This window comes from Gossypium arboreum, chromosome 3, assembly GCF_025698485.1.
Source record: "Gossypium arboreum isolate Shixiya-1 chromosome 3, ASM2569848v2, whole genome shotgun sequence".
Lineage (NCBI taxonomy): Eukaryota > Viridiplantae > Streptophyta > Magnoliopsida > Malvales > Malvaceae > Gossypium > Gossypium arboreum.
Window position 1 is genome coordinate 16,095,804 of NC_069072.1, and position 17,383 is coordinate 16,113,186.

General features: G+C 35.0%; 1 protein-coding gene across 1 annotated transcript; it reads right to left on the reverse strand.

Moving 5' to 3' along the window:
• Window positions 1-5,830: 5,830 nt before the first annotated feature.
• On the reverse strand, window positions 5,831-8,320 carry LOC128290548 (uncharacterized). The gene is made up of 4 exons (XM_053026243.1): window positions 8,138-8,320; window positions 7,537-7,602; window positions 6,197-6,556; window positions 5,831-6,127 (listed from the first exon to the last, which is right to left on the reverse strand). Exons 1-4 carry the CDS (start codon window positions 8,318-8,320, stop codon window positions 5,831-5,833), a joined length of 906 nt encoding a protein of 301 aa, XP_052882203.1.
• Between the last annotated feature and the right edge of the window lie 9,063 nt (window positions 8,321-17,383).

Here is a 17,383-nt window from a genome sequence, read left to right on the forward strand (position 1 = left end):
TGTAAAATAATTAGTATGGTTATATTGGTGAAATTGATTGAATGTACAATAGGAGAAGGATTAAATGTTTACAAGTGAAATGATTACTTAAGGACTTTAATGATATATAAATGTTTGGTTGATTGAGAAATTGTGTGTTAAGGTATTGGAATGGAGTTTAATGGTATGGTTTAATGCATAATGCTATGAAAATATGATGACTTTAAATTGTATATGGATGTTAGGTAAGTTTGAATTGAGCTAGAAGTTTTGATAAGTTTTGGTGCCAAAATTTTAGACATGATGCATTGGCAATTAGAATTGTTTGAATTGAGTAATCATAAATGAATGTTTGGGAATGCCTTTAAATTGGTTTTGTACAGGTTTAGAAGGGCATATATTGTCACACTTGGATTCCTTTAAACTCGGCTATGTTGGACCAATTTGGGGTTCAGATTGAAAGGGACCGTAAGCTGGCAGTCTCTATTGAAAAACAAGAAATTAGTTAGGAACAAAATTAGATATGGTTGAAAATCCATTTTTGTTCAGTTGAGATGAAACCAGCCGATACTTTAGTGGGGGATGTAAACTGAAAAATATATAGGATTTTTCCTATATAATTCGTCACCTTTTACTTAAATTTGTTGTTAAAACCAAGTAATTACTTAATAAATTAATGAAATATATGGAAATATGAAATTGGGACATAGAAATTATTAAAATGTGATTTTATGCTTTATTATATAGTTTTCATGCGAAAATGACTTCTTTTATATTAATTTGAGAATATTATATTTTCAAGCTATAAAGTGGGCCATGCATGATTAAATTAAATAATAAAATATAGATTTATACTTAATAACTTATTTTAATATGTTTCATTAATAATTTGGATTTTAATTAATTAAGTAAATTGATTAATTAAAGTGGTTAAATTATTTTCTTTGGTCCTCTAAATTATGTATTATTTTTGGACAGGTCTGAGAGCTTTATTTTGATTACAAAACCATCCAAATGGAGGACCAAGTCAACCCAAAATTTGGTTGCATGTGGATGTTCATAAATCAAATTTTGGTTTAATTGCACAAGGTCCTTGAAGAGTTGAAGAAATTAGAGATTTACCAGGAGATTTGCAATTGACAGAGTCTTGATCCTGATGATGTTGTGGCACTTAAATCAAGAAAAAATCAGCCACACTTCCAAAAATCATGGCTGGCCACCCTTGGAGGAATTCTCAAAAGATGGACACTCCTATTTTTAGCAAACTAGCTCCCTTGCCTCACCTACAAATAAGACCCCATTTCTCACTTTTCAAATCATCCCTCACTCATTCATCATTCTCTCATCTCTCAACTCTCTTAGCCCTCACGCCTATCATCATCTTTGCATAAAGATTTTTAGCTAGTTAGCCTCTTAAAGAGCCCTTGGTCGGCCACCTTGGAGAGCCATCAGCAAAGAAGTGAAGCAAAGGAACGAAGGAACCCTCGTCAGTCAGTTTGGGTGACAACCACTTTGATTTGGGTTTAATCTTTCTTTTCTTTAACTTAATTCATGAATGTTTTTGTTTACTGTTCTTGTTTACAACAATTACAGCTTAATTTTATTTAAGCTAGGATGACTATTTTGATTAAATAATATTTATTTGATTCATGCTTATAATATTTGTGCCTCATTCGACCATGTTTTCAATTAAAATCAAGTTTGTATTTCGTTCATACGTGATTGAAATGCACTTGAATTGGTTGAACGATCCTAACCAGACGACGACTAATGGACACATAATTGAAATGTGCATGCTCAATTTAGATCCTAACTCGATTAAATTGCAGGTTGTATAATAACCCTAACCAGGCTTTGTTATCTTTATAGTTTTTATATTTGTGTGATTAAATTGTTTCAAACCTAACACGTCCCTGTTACCTCACACGAATACTAAGAAACCCTTAGTAAATAAGAATCAGTAGAATGCGTATTTACTAAGTAAATGATTCTGAAAGGACCTAATGTGGTTTCCAAACTCATGAAAGATTGAGTTGCCATAGAATGTTTTTCCGAATATTAATAAGCATGTTGATAATAATTTGAGTTTAATTAAAGTAATTGTCCTAGCTTAATTATGTAATAATTGTTGCTTATTGTGTTAATTATGCTAAAATCTATTTCATTCATATAGTTTGCATACTTAGGATAAGTTGCATTGGGGATCATTGCATTTAGTTTCATATACTTAATTTTTCATCACGTCTCAATTATATTGTTTTTTATTTACCAAATTGTTGATATAATTTTGCAAATTAGTTGGCTTAGCACAAATACAATCCCTTTGGAGATGATATGTAACACCCCAAATCCGGCATAGACATTATGGCTGAATCTATGATGTAACATTGGAGTGTTTTTCCAAAACACAAATTGACAAAAATTTGTTTTTCATAAAAACTTCTTTAGATTCTAAATAAAAGGTTAAGGTGACTAGTTCCTTGTGAAAACTCAAGTTATTTAAGCAAAATATTAATTATACTAGTTCCTCAAATTTTTAAAACAGTGTTTGTTATAGAAGCTTTTAAAAACATATGGCGTAAGCGTGATGATTTCAGAAAAACATTGGTTTATGCTTTTTGGAAAATAAGAGTCCTATTATTAACAGGTAAAATTAAAGTAATTAAATCTCCAAATTAAAATAAACTTTAAAATGCCTTATTACATAACAAAAACCCAATATCAATTAAAATCTAAATTATAGTATTTTAAATAAATTAACTACGTTGAGTGGCCAACTTCGAGTCCTCCGTTGCCTCGATCCGTCTAAGCCTGGGGATTTCCTGCACAGATAACAGATGGGTGAGTTTACGAAAACTTAGTGTGTGAAATCCCAGAATAACAAATAATCAGAGTAAACGCAATCTGGGTCTAGGCCCGTTAGTTCTGGTTAGGGCCTTAACCCCTTTTTCAGTAACAGAATCAGTTTGGGCCTGAGCCCATTTCAGTAATAGAGGCAATCTGGGCCTTAGCCCATTTCAGTACAGTATGCAAACAAAGAATCCTACCCAATCCAACCGCTACACACTATATCCGTACTAGCCCTACATACCATGTGGGGATCAAATCGACCCACCCAACCCTACACACTGAGTCGTACCGATTTCGGTACTAATAGTATTTGCAGCAGAGCTGCCAGTAATAGGCTTTTAGCCTTTTAGTACACTTCCTCCAAAATCATATATCCCACCCCATGTAATGCACCATAATATCATACGTGTATGCAGAAATGTCAAGCTAAAAAACAGTCATACATAATACAGGGGTATTTCAGTCAATTTACCTCACAGGGGTATATTGGTCATTTCATCAATAGAGGGTCTAAGTATACTTGTCGACCCAAAAGTAAGTCCACAGCCGTCTTAAGCGACCCTTGCAACCTTTAATAGTCAAACAGTGATAATGGGCCTTTAGCCCATATTGCAGGCCCATGTGGGCCTCTACTCTTATATGGCCCACTTAGCCCAGAAATGGCCTTAACCATGTAGTTTACACAGACTGGCCCACAATCTACCACATTTTATGTGAATTTTCTGTCTAGGGCCCACGGGCCCATAAGCCAATACAGCCCAGTTCGACCCAAATTGGCCCAATACCATTTCGGCCCATGAAATCGATCAAGGCCACTTCATCAACCACATGGCCTTATTTTACTACTCGGCCTGCCACACGGGTGGCCACATGCCAATGTGGTGTCAACAACCCACTTTTCAGCTTTTTGCCAATCTATGCTAATAGCAGTGTGATTCCACACACTTGTTATGGAGTTGTAACTGAACCACTTCTGAATAGAGAACCTATGATCAACCACGACCCCTCATTAGTCTAAATCAATCGTTAAACCAAACCAATATATCGAAGAGGATTCAACAAATTCACTGACACTTACCAATCCAATAATTGCAGAATCCCACTGACTTAACCCCCACGTACTGCTCCAAAACTTTGCCCTTCACAAGAAACATTGGATCAATTGGTAAGTATTTAAAATCCCATATGGAATACATTGTACTTAAATCACTTACCCCAAAAATGGATAGACTACTTGCAAAGAGAGGGGTAATCGGCCCAACCTTCCATTATAGAATCCACGCCCCTAGCATGATTTGGCAAAACACAATCGTTAAAAGAAGAACCTATATTCGGCCCCCAAAGAGAAAGAGAAGGGAAAGCTGAAACTTGCTTAGTAGAGCCAACTAAAGTTCGGCTAGGAAGAGCAATAATAAAGTGATCAAAACATACCATTGCCACTAGATCCAATGAACTTTAGCAACAGTAAATCAAGAAGATTCGGCCACAGCAAGAAGAACAAGATTTGAGAGGTGAGAGTAGGGATATTCGGCCTCATAGAGAAAGAAACAATAAGAATGAACAAGGAAGTATTCGGCTTTAGAGAAAAGGAGAAGAAGAAGAAGAAGATGCTCAATCGGCCAAAGAAGAAGAAGAAGAAGAGTTAAGATACCACTTGGGTATACGACCAAAGAAAAACAAGAGACTGAGAGGTTTTCAGAAGTATACGACTAGAGCCAAAAAAGAAATAAAGTTGCCAAAAACCCGAAGTATAGAAATCGAAATTGACCTAAAGCTAGCTAACACAAATCGGCATCCCAAGCCTATAGCCAAATTTTTTGACCAAAAACACTCCACAAATTTGGTCAACCTTCAACACACTAAACACCTCCTCACTTCCTACACAAACGAACACTCAAAGGGAGTCTAGAGTCCCCATTCGGGACAACATCTTCTCACCCCTCAACTCCTCACATCACCTCTCCAAAATCCTCCACCAATCACTCAACCAATCAACTCCTATCCACATCCCCAAATTTACTCCTAGAATCTCGGCTATACACTCCTACATCCCCTCAAACACACCAACCACCCAAGCTTCAGGGTTTCAGTGATATACAACCACCTACACAGAACAACAGAAAAAAGACATCCCTTGCGTGCAATAGGACTCAAACTCAAGTCTCTTAGCATATGCAACACGCCACTTACCACTAGGCTAGCAGGCTCTTTATGCCATGCTACCCTCACAATAATTTAAGAGTCTACTAGCTGGTGATAAGGGTTTATTCAAATAGAAGCAAAATTTCTTTCTTAAGACTTTCACCTCACGATCTAAAATCTGAACTGGTTCTTCCTCAAAAATTAGATCTGGTTTAACTTCAATCTCCTCAACCGACACAATATGTGAAGGATCAGAACGGTAGCATCTCAGTATAGAGACGTGGAACACATCGTGAATCTGATCTAATTTCAGAGGTAGCTCTAACTGGTAGGCAACTGGTCCTACTCGCCCCACTATGCGATAAGGCCCAATAAATCTTGGGTTCAACTTGCCTTAACGCCCAAATCTCAGCACCTTCTTCCATAGTGAGACCTTCAGAAAGACAAAATCTCCCATAGAATACTCAATTTCCTTACACTTTAGATCCGCATAAAACTTCTGTTTGTCTGACGCTGCCTTCAGTCTATCCCGAATAAATCTGGCTTTATCCTCGGTATCAGATACTAGATCAGGACCTAGAGCACGCCGCTCACCCAACTCAGTCCAACATGACGGAGTGCGACACCTACGACCATAAAGTGCTTCGTAAGGTGCCATATGTATGCTAGACTGGTGGCTATTGTTGTAAGCAAACTTTGCTAATGGCAAGTAATCCTCCCAACTACCTCAGAAGTCAATTACACAACTGCTTAGCATGTCCTCCAGTATCTAAATCACCCTCTCCGACTGACCATCTGTCTCAGGATGAAACACAATACTGAAGTCCAATCGTGTACCCAAAGCTCCATGTAACTTATTCTAAAACCGAGACGTGAAGCAAGGATCTCTGTCAGACATTATAGAAACTGGTACCCCATGCAGTCTCACTACCTCTGATACATACAGCTTATCCAGTTTCTGCAACGAATAATCTGTGCGAACTAGTATGAAATGGGCAGTTTTGGTCAATTGATCCACGATAACCCACAAAAAATCTTTCTTAGAAGACATTAGGGGTAGCCCACTTACAAAGTCCATAGTTACTCTTTTCCACTTCGACATCAGAATTTTAACCGGCTGAAGTAACCTAGAAAGCAACTGATGTTCTGCTTTAACCTGTTGGCAAGTCAGACATTTCCCCACAAAGTTGTTAATTTCACACTTAAGACACGGCCACCAATATACCTCACGAAGATCTCTGTACATCTTATTTCCACCTGGGTGCATACCATAGAGGCTACTATGCACCTCCCGCAGTAAAGTCTTTCTCAAATCAGTATCCTTAGGTATGCAAATTCTGCCTTGGAAATAGAGTACCCCTTCATCGTTTAGCCCAAAATCCACAGTATTACCATTTTCGACCTGACAGAATCGAAGACCCAAAGACTTATCCTCCAACTGTTTACTCTTAATCTGCTCAATCCACACTATTTTAACTTGGAGCTCAACTAACAAACTACCATTGTCCAATAAGCTAAGACAAGCAAACATTGTTCTCAGTTCAATCATAGCCTTACAGCTTAGTGCATCGACCACCACATTGGCCTTAACAGGATGGTATTCAATCGAATAGTCATAGTCCTTAAGCAGCTCGATCCATCTACGCTGCTTAAGATTTAACTCCTTCTGAGTGAGGAGATACTTGAGGCTCTTGTGATCTGTGTAAATGATACACTTTTCATCGTACAAGTAATGCCTCCAAATTTTTTGTAACACCCCTAACCCGTATCCGTCGCCAGACTCGGGTTACGAGGCATTACTATGCAAAAACATAATTCTAAACTTTCACAAATTCAGACATATTACATTATCATTAATCATTTATACATTAGCAAATATATACATACACATACACATATACTTTCATTATATACCAAACATCATTCAATTCACAAACATGTACATGTATATATATACATATAATTAATATTTTCAAAAATTTATATAATTCCCATAGTATACTTTTACACAAAATCACTATTCAATTGGTTATTTAACATTGTTTCACTTACAAGCCTTATTAAGCAAAACAATCTCAATAATTCACCATTATTTAACTTCATAACTAAATTAGTACTCATACATTTTTTTTATGCAAACCGAACTAAACTAATCTATGCATATTCGAACATATGCATGCCTCATGTCATACATTTCTAAAAATACATTAAACATGCTTAACATTTGAGCTCATGTTTATAAATGAATAAACATACACCAAAATCAAATAGTCAGACCATATTTATTCATATTTATACACATCAAGACTGGATGATCCACCACAACCAATCCCACTTATCACTTCAAGCTATTTCCAACACATATAGAACCATCCACCTTTACTTTTCTTTCATTTCACATAACATTAAAATCAAAACAAAATAAACCATTACAAAACATAACCAAAACCAAGCTTTAAAGTTAAGCCATATTCGCATAGCTCAATTTATACATATACAAAGTTGAACAAAATACATATTAGCCTATACATGCCAAAAAGTTAAAACTAGACTTTTTAAAAGTACCAAAAGTTGACGATAGTGTGGATGACTTTGATAACGATCCTCGAGCTCGAAACTTACAACCAAAATCTATAAAACAGAATAACAAGAACGCACAGAGTAAGCTAACTTAGCTTAATAAGCCTTAAGTAAATTAAACAACTCATTGTATAATTAAAACATTCAAACTAACCAAATTATATCCATAATGCTATACTTTATCTTAATAAAATACCTTGGCTGAATGTTCATAATCAATTATATAACACCATATAAATATTTCCTATATAACTAAATACTCAATATTAATTATATCATCACATAGACACTTATATATAAAGCCGAATATACAAGGTTCATCATAACATCACATGTGGCCGAATATAAAAATTAAATAAAACATCACATGTAACCTATAGTTCGAAATTCAATAGTACGTCATATATGGCCGAATATGCACATTCAAGTTAACTTCACATATAACCGAATATACAAGTTTAATATAAGCTCACATGTGCTTACCTTTTTGGCCGAACAAATACAATGCAAAATTTAGCTCAATTTCATTTGCTCAATATCCACAATTACTTGAATTCTTATAATTATAGACTTGAAAACAAATCACCAGTATAAAACCTGCTAGGCGTAAGCCTGAATCACCCACCGGCACAAGGCCTGCTAGACCCAAGGTCTGATATTTATTCACCGGTACTAAGCCTGCTAAGCACAAAGCCCGATCAAAGTCACCAGCACAAGGCTTGCTAGCGTAAAGCTTGAATATCACAATTATAGAATCATTCCACAACATTTCATATATCGAATTATACAATATTCTATGTAACACATACAACTTTCAAAGGTTTTAAATCAGTCAAATGAAACTCAATCACAATAATTCAATGATACATCACATTCGGCTATTGTACTAATAGATTATAAAATTCGAATCATCACAGTAAAACATTCTATGTTCAAAATAAACCATGTTTAATTACTTAAAGACTTACCTCAGATATCGACGGACGTTACAAATCGGCTATTTTTGTTTTTCCTCAATCCAAGTTCGATTTCCTTTGTTCTTGATCTATATAATTTCAAATTAACCTCATTTAAACACAATTTCATTCAATATAATCCAACAATACATAAATGGGAAAATTACCATTTTACCCGTGATATTTTATATTTTTTTACAAATTAGTCCTAATTGTATAAAACACAAAATACTTAAAATCTCATCACATCATAGCTAGGCCAAATCTTCCTTATGTCCATACTAATCCATACATTCCAATTATTTTGCATTTTAATCCTTCAATTTATTATATTTGCAATTTAGTCCTATTAACTAAAAATCATCAAAACTCCAATACAAAACATGTTAATCTAAAATATATTTTTGATATTTCATCATCAAACATCACAAAACACAAATATTCATCAATGGCATAACTCAAAATATTCACCAAAATAAAAATTCAAGCATGGGTAGGGTAGTACTCGAAGCAACGATCTCAAAAACGTAAAAATGATCAAAAACTGAAACAAAACTAACCTTGAATCAAGCTTGAAATTGGCCGAAAATCACAAAGCTCTTGATTCTTTTTCTTTTATCAAGTTTCAGTGATGGAATATAATGAATATAATTTTTATTTTATGTTTTAATATATTATATGTTAACATTTAACATATTTTACTTATTTAACCTTATAAAAATAATAACATAAACGTATACATTAAGGGTACACTCGGCCATCACTAATATAAAGGATTATTTGCAACATAAATACTCCATATTTAAAAGCCACTAACAATTCGACCTTTATGAATTAAACTATCAAGTTTTCAACTTAAGCTATTAAGTCCTTTTATCAAATTAAATACACAAACAATCAAATTTTCATACGAAATTTTCACACATGCAAATTCACATATAATAAACACGGAAAATAATATTTAAATATTTTTATAACTCAGATTCGTGGTCCTGAAACTACCGTTCTGATTAGGGTCTAAATCGGACTATTACAACTCTCCCCCTTAGGGATTTTCGTCCACGAAAATCTTACCGGCGAATAGGTTCGGATAACGCTCTTTCATTGTATCCTTTGGCTCCCACGTTGCTTCCTCAACTCTATGTTTATGCCACAATACTTTAACCAATGGAATTTTCTTATTTCGCAACTCTTTAATCTCGCGAGCCAGAATATGAATCGGTTCTTCCTCGTACGACATATCGGGCTTAATCTCAACTTTAGTCAGACTAATCACGTGTGAAGGATCAGATCAATATCTATGAAGCATCGAGAGATGGAATACATTGTGAATCTTTTCTAGTTCAGGTGGTAACAGCAATGTATGCACAACTGACCCAATCCACTCGATAATCTCATACGACCCAATAAATCTCGAACTCAATTTGCCTTTAAGACCAAATCTGAGTATTTTCTTCCACGGTGAAACTTTCAAAAACACTCTATCCCCGATCTGAAACTCTATGTCTTTTGGTTTCAAATCTGCATACGATTTTTGTCTATCTGATGCTGCTTTCAAACTTTCACGAATCACTTTTACTTTCTGTTCTGTTTCTTTGATCAAATCAACCCCGTGTATCTTATTTTCACCGAGCTCAGTCCAGTACAAAGTTGTACGACATTTACGACCGTACAAAGCTTCATAAGGTGCCATTTTGATACTCGATTGAAAGCTATCATTGTATGCAAATTCAATCAGAGGTAGATATCGTTCCCACATACCTTCAAACTCAAGAATGCAATATCTCAACATATCCTCAAGTATCTAAATAATTCGCTCGGATTGACCATCTGTCTGAGGATGAAAAGTAGTGCTAAAATGCAATTTAGTACCTAATGCATCTTGTAGTTTCTTCTAAAATCGTGATGTAAACTTTGGATCTCTATCTGAAACAATAGATATAGGCACACCATGTAACCTCATAATCTGAGAAACATACAATTCAGCCAGTTTACCAAGTGAAAAATCTGTACGAACTGGAATAAAGTGAGAAGAATTGGTCAATCTATCAAAAATAACCCAAATTGCATCTTTCTTGCTCGATGTCATCGGTAAACTGGATACAAAATCCATCGTAACTCTGTCCCATTTCCATTTAGGTATCATGATCAGTTGTAGCAATCCGGAAGGTATCTGATGCTCGGCTTTTACTTGCTGACAAACTAAACATTTTGATATAAAGTCAGAAATGTTTCGTTTCATACCTGGCCACCAATAGTGCTGTTTCAGATCATTATACATCTTCGTACTACCCGGATGAACAGATATTCGACTGTTGTGAGCTTTATTCAAAATCATCTAAATCAATTCTGTATTTCTCAGAACACCTATTCAATTTCTGAATCTCAAACATTCATCAACATTAACTCGAAACTCTAAATCAGCATTTGAATCACATTAAGCTCGTTTCATTATCAAATCGTTGTCAATTTTCTGAGCTTCACAAATCTGCTGAATAAATAACGATCTTGCTTTTAACTCAACTATCATCGCACCATCATCTGACATAGCTATATGTGCATTTGTTGCACACAAAGCAAACAGTGATTTTCGGCTTAAAGCATCAGCAACCACATTAGCCTTCCCTGGGTGATAGTCAATCACAAGCTCATAGTCTTTTAGTAACTCTAACCATCGACGCTATCGCAGATTCAAATCTTTCTGAGTCATTAAGTACTTTAGACTTTTGTGATCGGAATAAACATGAAATTTTTCACCGAACAAATAATGGCGCCATATTTTCAATGCAAACACAATAGCTGCCAATTCTAGATCATGCATCGGATAATTCTTTTCATGCGATTTTAACTGTCTCGAGGCATAAGCTATAACTTTGCCTTTCTGTATTAAAACACATCCCAAACCATTTAAAGACGCATCACTATAAATAACAAATTGTTTACAAAATTCTGGCTAGACTAACACCGGGGCTTTAGTCAAAAGAGCTTTCAACTGATCAAAACTTTTCTGGCATTTTTCTGACCACTCGAATTTGACATCTTTCTGCAGCAGCTTCGTCATCGGTGTTGCAATCATAGAGAAACCTTTCACAAACCGTCTATAGTAATCAGCAAGTCCCAAAAAATTCTGACTTCAGAAATGTTTCTAGGAGGTTTCGAATCGAGTATAGCTTAAATCTTACTCAGATCAAACCGAATACCTGATGCTGAAACAACATGTCCCAGAAAACTAACTTTGTGTAACCAGAACTCGCATTTACTAAACTTCGCATACAACTATTTTTCTCGCAAAGTCTGTAACACAAGTCTCAAATGCTCGGCATGTTCGGTTTCGCTATGAGAGTAGTTCAGTATATCATCAATGAACACAACTACAAATTGATCTAAATACTACCTAAAGATTTGATTCATCAAATCCATAAAAATAGTAGGCGCATTAGTAAGTCTGAACGACATAACTAGAAACTCATAATGTCTGTACCTCGTTCGAAAAGCAGTTTTTGGCACATCGGAGTCTCTGACTCGCAACTGATAATAACCCGATCTCAAGTCTATCTTCTAAAACACTGAATCCCATTTTAACTGATCGAACAAGTAGTTAATCCGTGGCAATGGGTATTTATTCTTTATAGTCACTTTATTTAACTGGCGATAATCAATACACATTATCATAGTTCCATCTTTTTTTTTCACAAATAAAACTGGTGCACCCCAAGGAGAGAAACTCGGTCGTGTAAAACCTCTATCTGTTAACTCTTGTAGCTGTGCTTTCAATTCTTTTAATTCAGTAGGTGCCATCTGATACAGAGCTATCGAAATCGGAGTCATCCCCAGTACTAACTCAATACCAAACTCTACCTCTCGGATAGGTGGCAAACCTGGCAATTCTTCAGAAAACACATCCGGATACTCGCGCACAACTGATACAGATTCAATCTTCTTTTCAGTTACTTTACTATCAAGCACATAAGAAAGGTAATCTTCACAACCTTTTCTCACATATTCCTAGCTAACATCAAAGATATTACCGCTGGTAAACCATTCAGATCATTAGATTCAATCCGAATAATCTCGTTGTTCTGACATCTCAAATCAATGGTCTTTCTTTTGCAATTAACAACAACATCGTGCAAAGTCAGCCAATCTATAACCAAAATTATATCAAACTCATCGAAAGGTAACAACATCAAATCAGTCGGAAAGCATGAATCTCGAATCGTCAACGGGCAATTCTTACACACTTCGTCAACCAGAAGACACTGACCCAGTGGGTTTGATACTCGAATCACAAACTCAGTAGACTCAACAGGCAAATTCTTACTAGATACTAATGTTTAACACACATATGAATGAGTCGAACCAGGATCAATTAATGCAATAAAACTAGTATCATAAAGAGTGAAAGTACCGGTAATAACATCTGGGGAAGAAGCCTCCTCGTGAGCTCGTATAGCATATGCTCTAGCAGGTGCACGAGCCTCAGATCGAACCGTTGTATCTTTCATCCCTTTCTGACTACCACTCACATTACTCAAATGTTGGGGTGGTCTGCCTCATGCTGACATGGTACTCAGTTTTGCGTTCTGAACAGTGTTTTACTCGGCTAACATCGGACAATCTCGGATAAAATGATCCATCGATCCACATTTAAAACATGACCGATCATGCAATCTACAATTTCCAGAATGCCATTTACCATAATGCTTACACTCGAGTTTTTTCTACCAACCATTGCCAACACTAGCAATCGAAGTGGCTCGTGAACTCACGGAGGTCGGTCTCGATCTCGCCTAGAAAAGTCCAAAGTAGCTTTAATTCGACTAGAATCATCTTTGAACTTCTTTAATGTTAAGTGAAAAGTATTGCTCGGTGATCTTTTACGGGAATCTTTGGCTTCAAAATCAGCTTTTCTTTTCTCTTTCCCAAGCTCTTCAACTTTGCAAGCTTGCTCAACAAGTACCACGAACTCTTTAATTTCAAGTATACCAACCAGCAATTTAATGTCTTCATTTAAACCGTCTTCGAATCTTTTACACATGATAGCTTCCGTTGAAACAAATTCATGAGCATATCGATTAAGTCTCACAAATTTCCGCTCATACTCGGTTACGGTCATACAACCCTGTTTCAATTCCAGAAATTCTTTACGTTTCTGGTCGATAAATCTCTGGCTGATGTATTTCTTACTGAACTCCACTTGAAAGAATTCCCAAGTCACTATCTATTTCGGGACCACTGATACTAGTGTATTCCACTAGTGATATGTAGTGTCTCGTAATAAAGATATGGCACACTTTAAACATTCATCTGGAGTACATGATAACTCGTCGAACACATGGATAGTATTATCGAGCCACAACTCGGCCTGCTCAGCATCATCATCATCATTAGCCTTAAACTCTTCGGACCCGTGTTTTCTGATTTTATCTACAGGAGGTCTGTTAAATCTCATCAAATCAATCATCGGAGGTATCACAGGTATCGGAGATGGATTATTCGAGGGTGGAGGTTGTTGTATAGCTGGATTAGTGCGGATATACTGAGTAAACCATTCATTCATTATTTGGTAGAAGACTTGTTTAGCCTCCCCCTCATGGCTACTCAAGATAGATCGTGATTCAACTGGCCCTGTCCCATGCGCGGGAGTAGGTGCTACGTTCTCAACATCATCAGCCACAGCTGTATCGGGATCCATTTACTATATAAAAGCACATTTTCAAATGTCAGAAGTTATCACACAATCGCAATAAAAATTTTGGCATGTATAGCTAAACTTACACACGCTACGTTAGTCCTAAAATTGACTAAACCGTAGCTCTGTTACCAATAATATGTAACACCCCTAACCCGTATCCGTAACCAGACTCGGGTTACGAGGCATTACTATGCAAAAACATAATTCTAAACTTTCACGAATTCAGACATATTACATTATCATTAATCATTTATACATTAGCAAATATATACATACACATATATTTTCATTATATACCAAACATCATTCGAATTCACAAACATGTACATGTATATATATACATATAATTAATATTTTTCAAAAATTTATATAATTCCCATAGTATACTTTTACACAAAATCACTATTCAATTGGTTATTTAACATTGTTTCACTTACAAGCCTCATTAAGCAAAACAATCTCAATAATTCACCATTATTTAACTTCATAACTAAATTAGTACTCATACATTTTTTTTATGCAAACCGAACTAAACTAATCTATGCATATTCGAACATATGCACGTCTCATGTCATACATTTCTAAAAATACATTAAACATGCTTAACATTTGATAAACATACACCAAAATCAAATAGTCAGACCATATTTATTCATATTTATACACATCAAGATCGAATGATCAACCACAACCAATCCCACTTATCACTTCAAGCTATTTCCAACATATATAGAACCATTCACCTTTACTTTTCATTCATTTCACATAACATTAAAATCAAAACAAAATAAACCATTACAAAACATAACCAAAACCAAGCTTTAAAGTTAAGCCATATTCGCATAGCTCAATTTATACATATACAAAGTTGAACAAAATACATATTAGCCTTTACATGCCAAAAAGTTAAAAATAGACTTTTTAAAAGTACCGAAAGTTAACGTTAGTGTGGATGACTTCGATAATGATCCCCGAGCTAGAAACTTACAACCAAAATCTATAAAACAGAATAACAAGAATGCACAGAGTAAGCTAACTTAGCTTAGTAAGCCTTAAGACTTAGCTTAGTAAGCCTTAAGCAAATTAAACAACTCATTGTATAATCAAAACATTCAAACTAACCAAATTATACCCATAATGCTATACTTTATCTTAATGAAATACCTTGGCCGAATGTTCACAATCAATTATATAACAACATATAAATATTTCCTATATAACTAAATATTCAAGATTAATTATATCATCACATAGTCACTTATATATAAAGCCGAATATACAAGGTTGATCATAAAATCACATGTATCTGAATATAAAAATTAAATAAAACATCACATGTAACCTATAGTTCAAAATTCAATAGTACGTCATATATGGTCGAATATGCACATTCAAGTTAACTTCACATGTAACCGAGTATACAAGTTCAATATAAGCTCACATGTGCTTACCTTTTTGGCCGAAAAAATACAATGCAAAATTTAGCTCAATTTCATTTGCTCAATATCCACAATAGCTTGAATTCTTATTATTATAGACTTGAAAACAAATCACCGGTATAAAACCTGCTAGGCGTAAGCCTGAATCACCCACCAGCACAAGGCCTGCTAGACCCAAGGTCTGACATTTATTCACCCACACTAAGCCTACTAGGCACAAAGCCCGATCAAAGTCACCAGCACAAGGCTTGCTAGGCTTAAAGCCCGAATATCACAAATATAGAATCATTCCAAAACATTTCATATATCGAAGTATACAATATTCTATGTAACACATACCACTTCCAAAGGTTTTAAATCAGTCAAATGAAACTCAATCACTATAATTCAATGATACATCACATTCAGCTATTATACTAATAGATTATAAAATTTGAATCATCGCAGTAAAACATTCTATGTTCAAAATAAGCCATGTTTAATTACTTAAAGACTTACCTCGGATATCGACGGACGTTACAAATCGGCTATTTTTGTTTTTCCCCGATCCAAGTCTGATTTCCTTTGTTCTTGATCTATATAATTTCAAATTAGCCTCATTTAAACATAATTTCATTCAATTTAATCCAACAACACATAAATAGGAAAATTACCATTTTACCCCTAATATTTCATACTTTTTACAAATTAGTCCTAATTGTATAAAATACAAAATACTCAAAATCTCATCACATCATAGCTAGGCCGAATCTTCCTTATGTCCATACTAATCCATACATTCTAATTATTTTTCATTTTAGTCCTTCAATTTATTATTTTTGCAATTTAGTCCTATTAACTAAAAATCATCAAAAACTCCAATACAAAACATGTTAATCTAAAACATATTTTGATATTTCATCATCAAACATCACAAAACACAAATATTCATCAATGGCATAACTTAAACTATTCACCGAAATAAAAAATTCAAGCATGGGTCGGGTAGTACTCGAAGCAACGATCTCAAAAATGTAAAAAGTATCAAAAATCGAAACCAAACTAACCTTGAATCAAGCTTGAAATTGGCCGAAAATCACAAAGCTCTTGATTCTTTTTCTTTTATCAAGTTTCAGTGATGGAATATAGTGAATATAATTTTTATTTTATGTTTTAATATATTATATGTTAACATTTAACATATTTTATTTATTTAACCTTATAAAAATAATAACATAAACATATACATTAAGGGTACATTCGGCCATCACTAATATAAAGGATTATTTGCAACATAAATACTCCATATTTAAAAGCCACTATCAATTCGAACTTTATGAATTAAACTATCAAGTTTTCAACTTAAGCTATTAAGTTCTTTTATCAAATTAAATACACAAACAATCAAATTTACCCGAACAGACTGTCCCAGTGGACTTAGAACAGTAACTCTGCTCAAAGTATTCACAACATGAATCCCCAATTTCTTAGTAACAGTGCAAGCAACATAAGAATGGGTAGATCCTATATCTATTACTGCAGTATAATGTACTTTATGGATACATAACGTACCCGTTATAGAATCTGGAGCATCCTCATCCTCTCGGCAATGTGCAACATAAACCAGTGCCGATTGCCTCGCCTCAGTATAACCAACACCTCTGCCCGGTGCTCTGCGACCACGGCCCAAACCATTACCACCCCTGGCCTAACCACAACCTCTCGATGGCTACTGAACACCTCTCTATGGCTGACTCATGCCC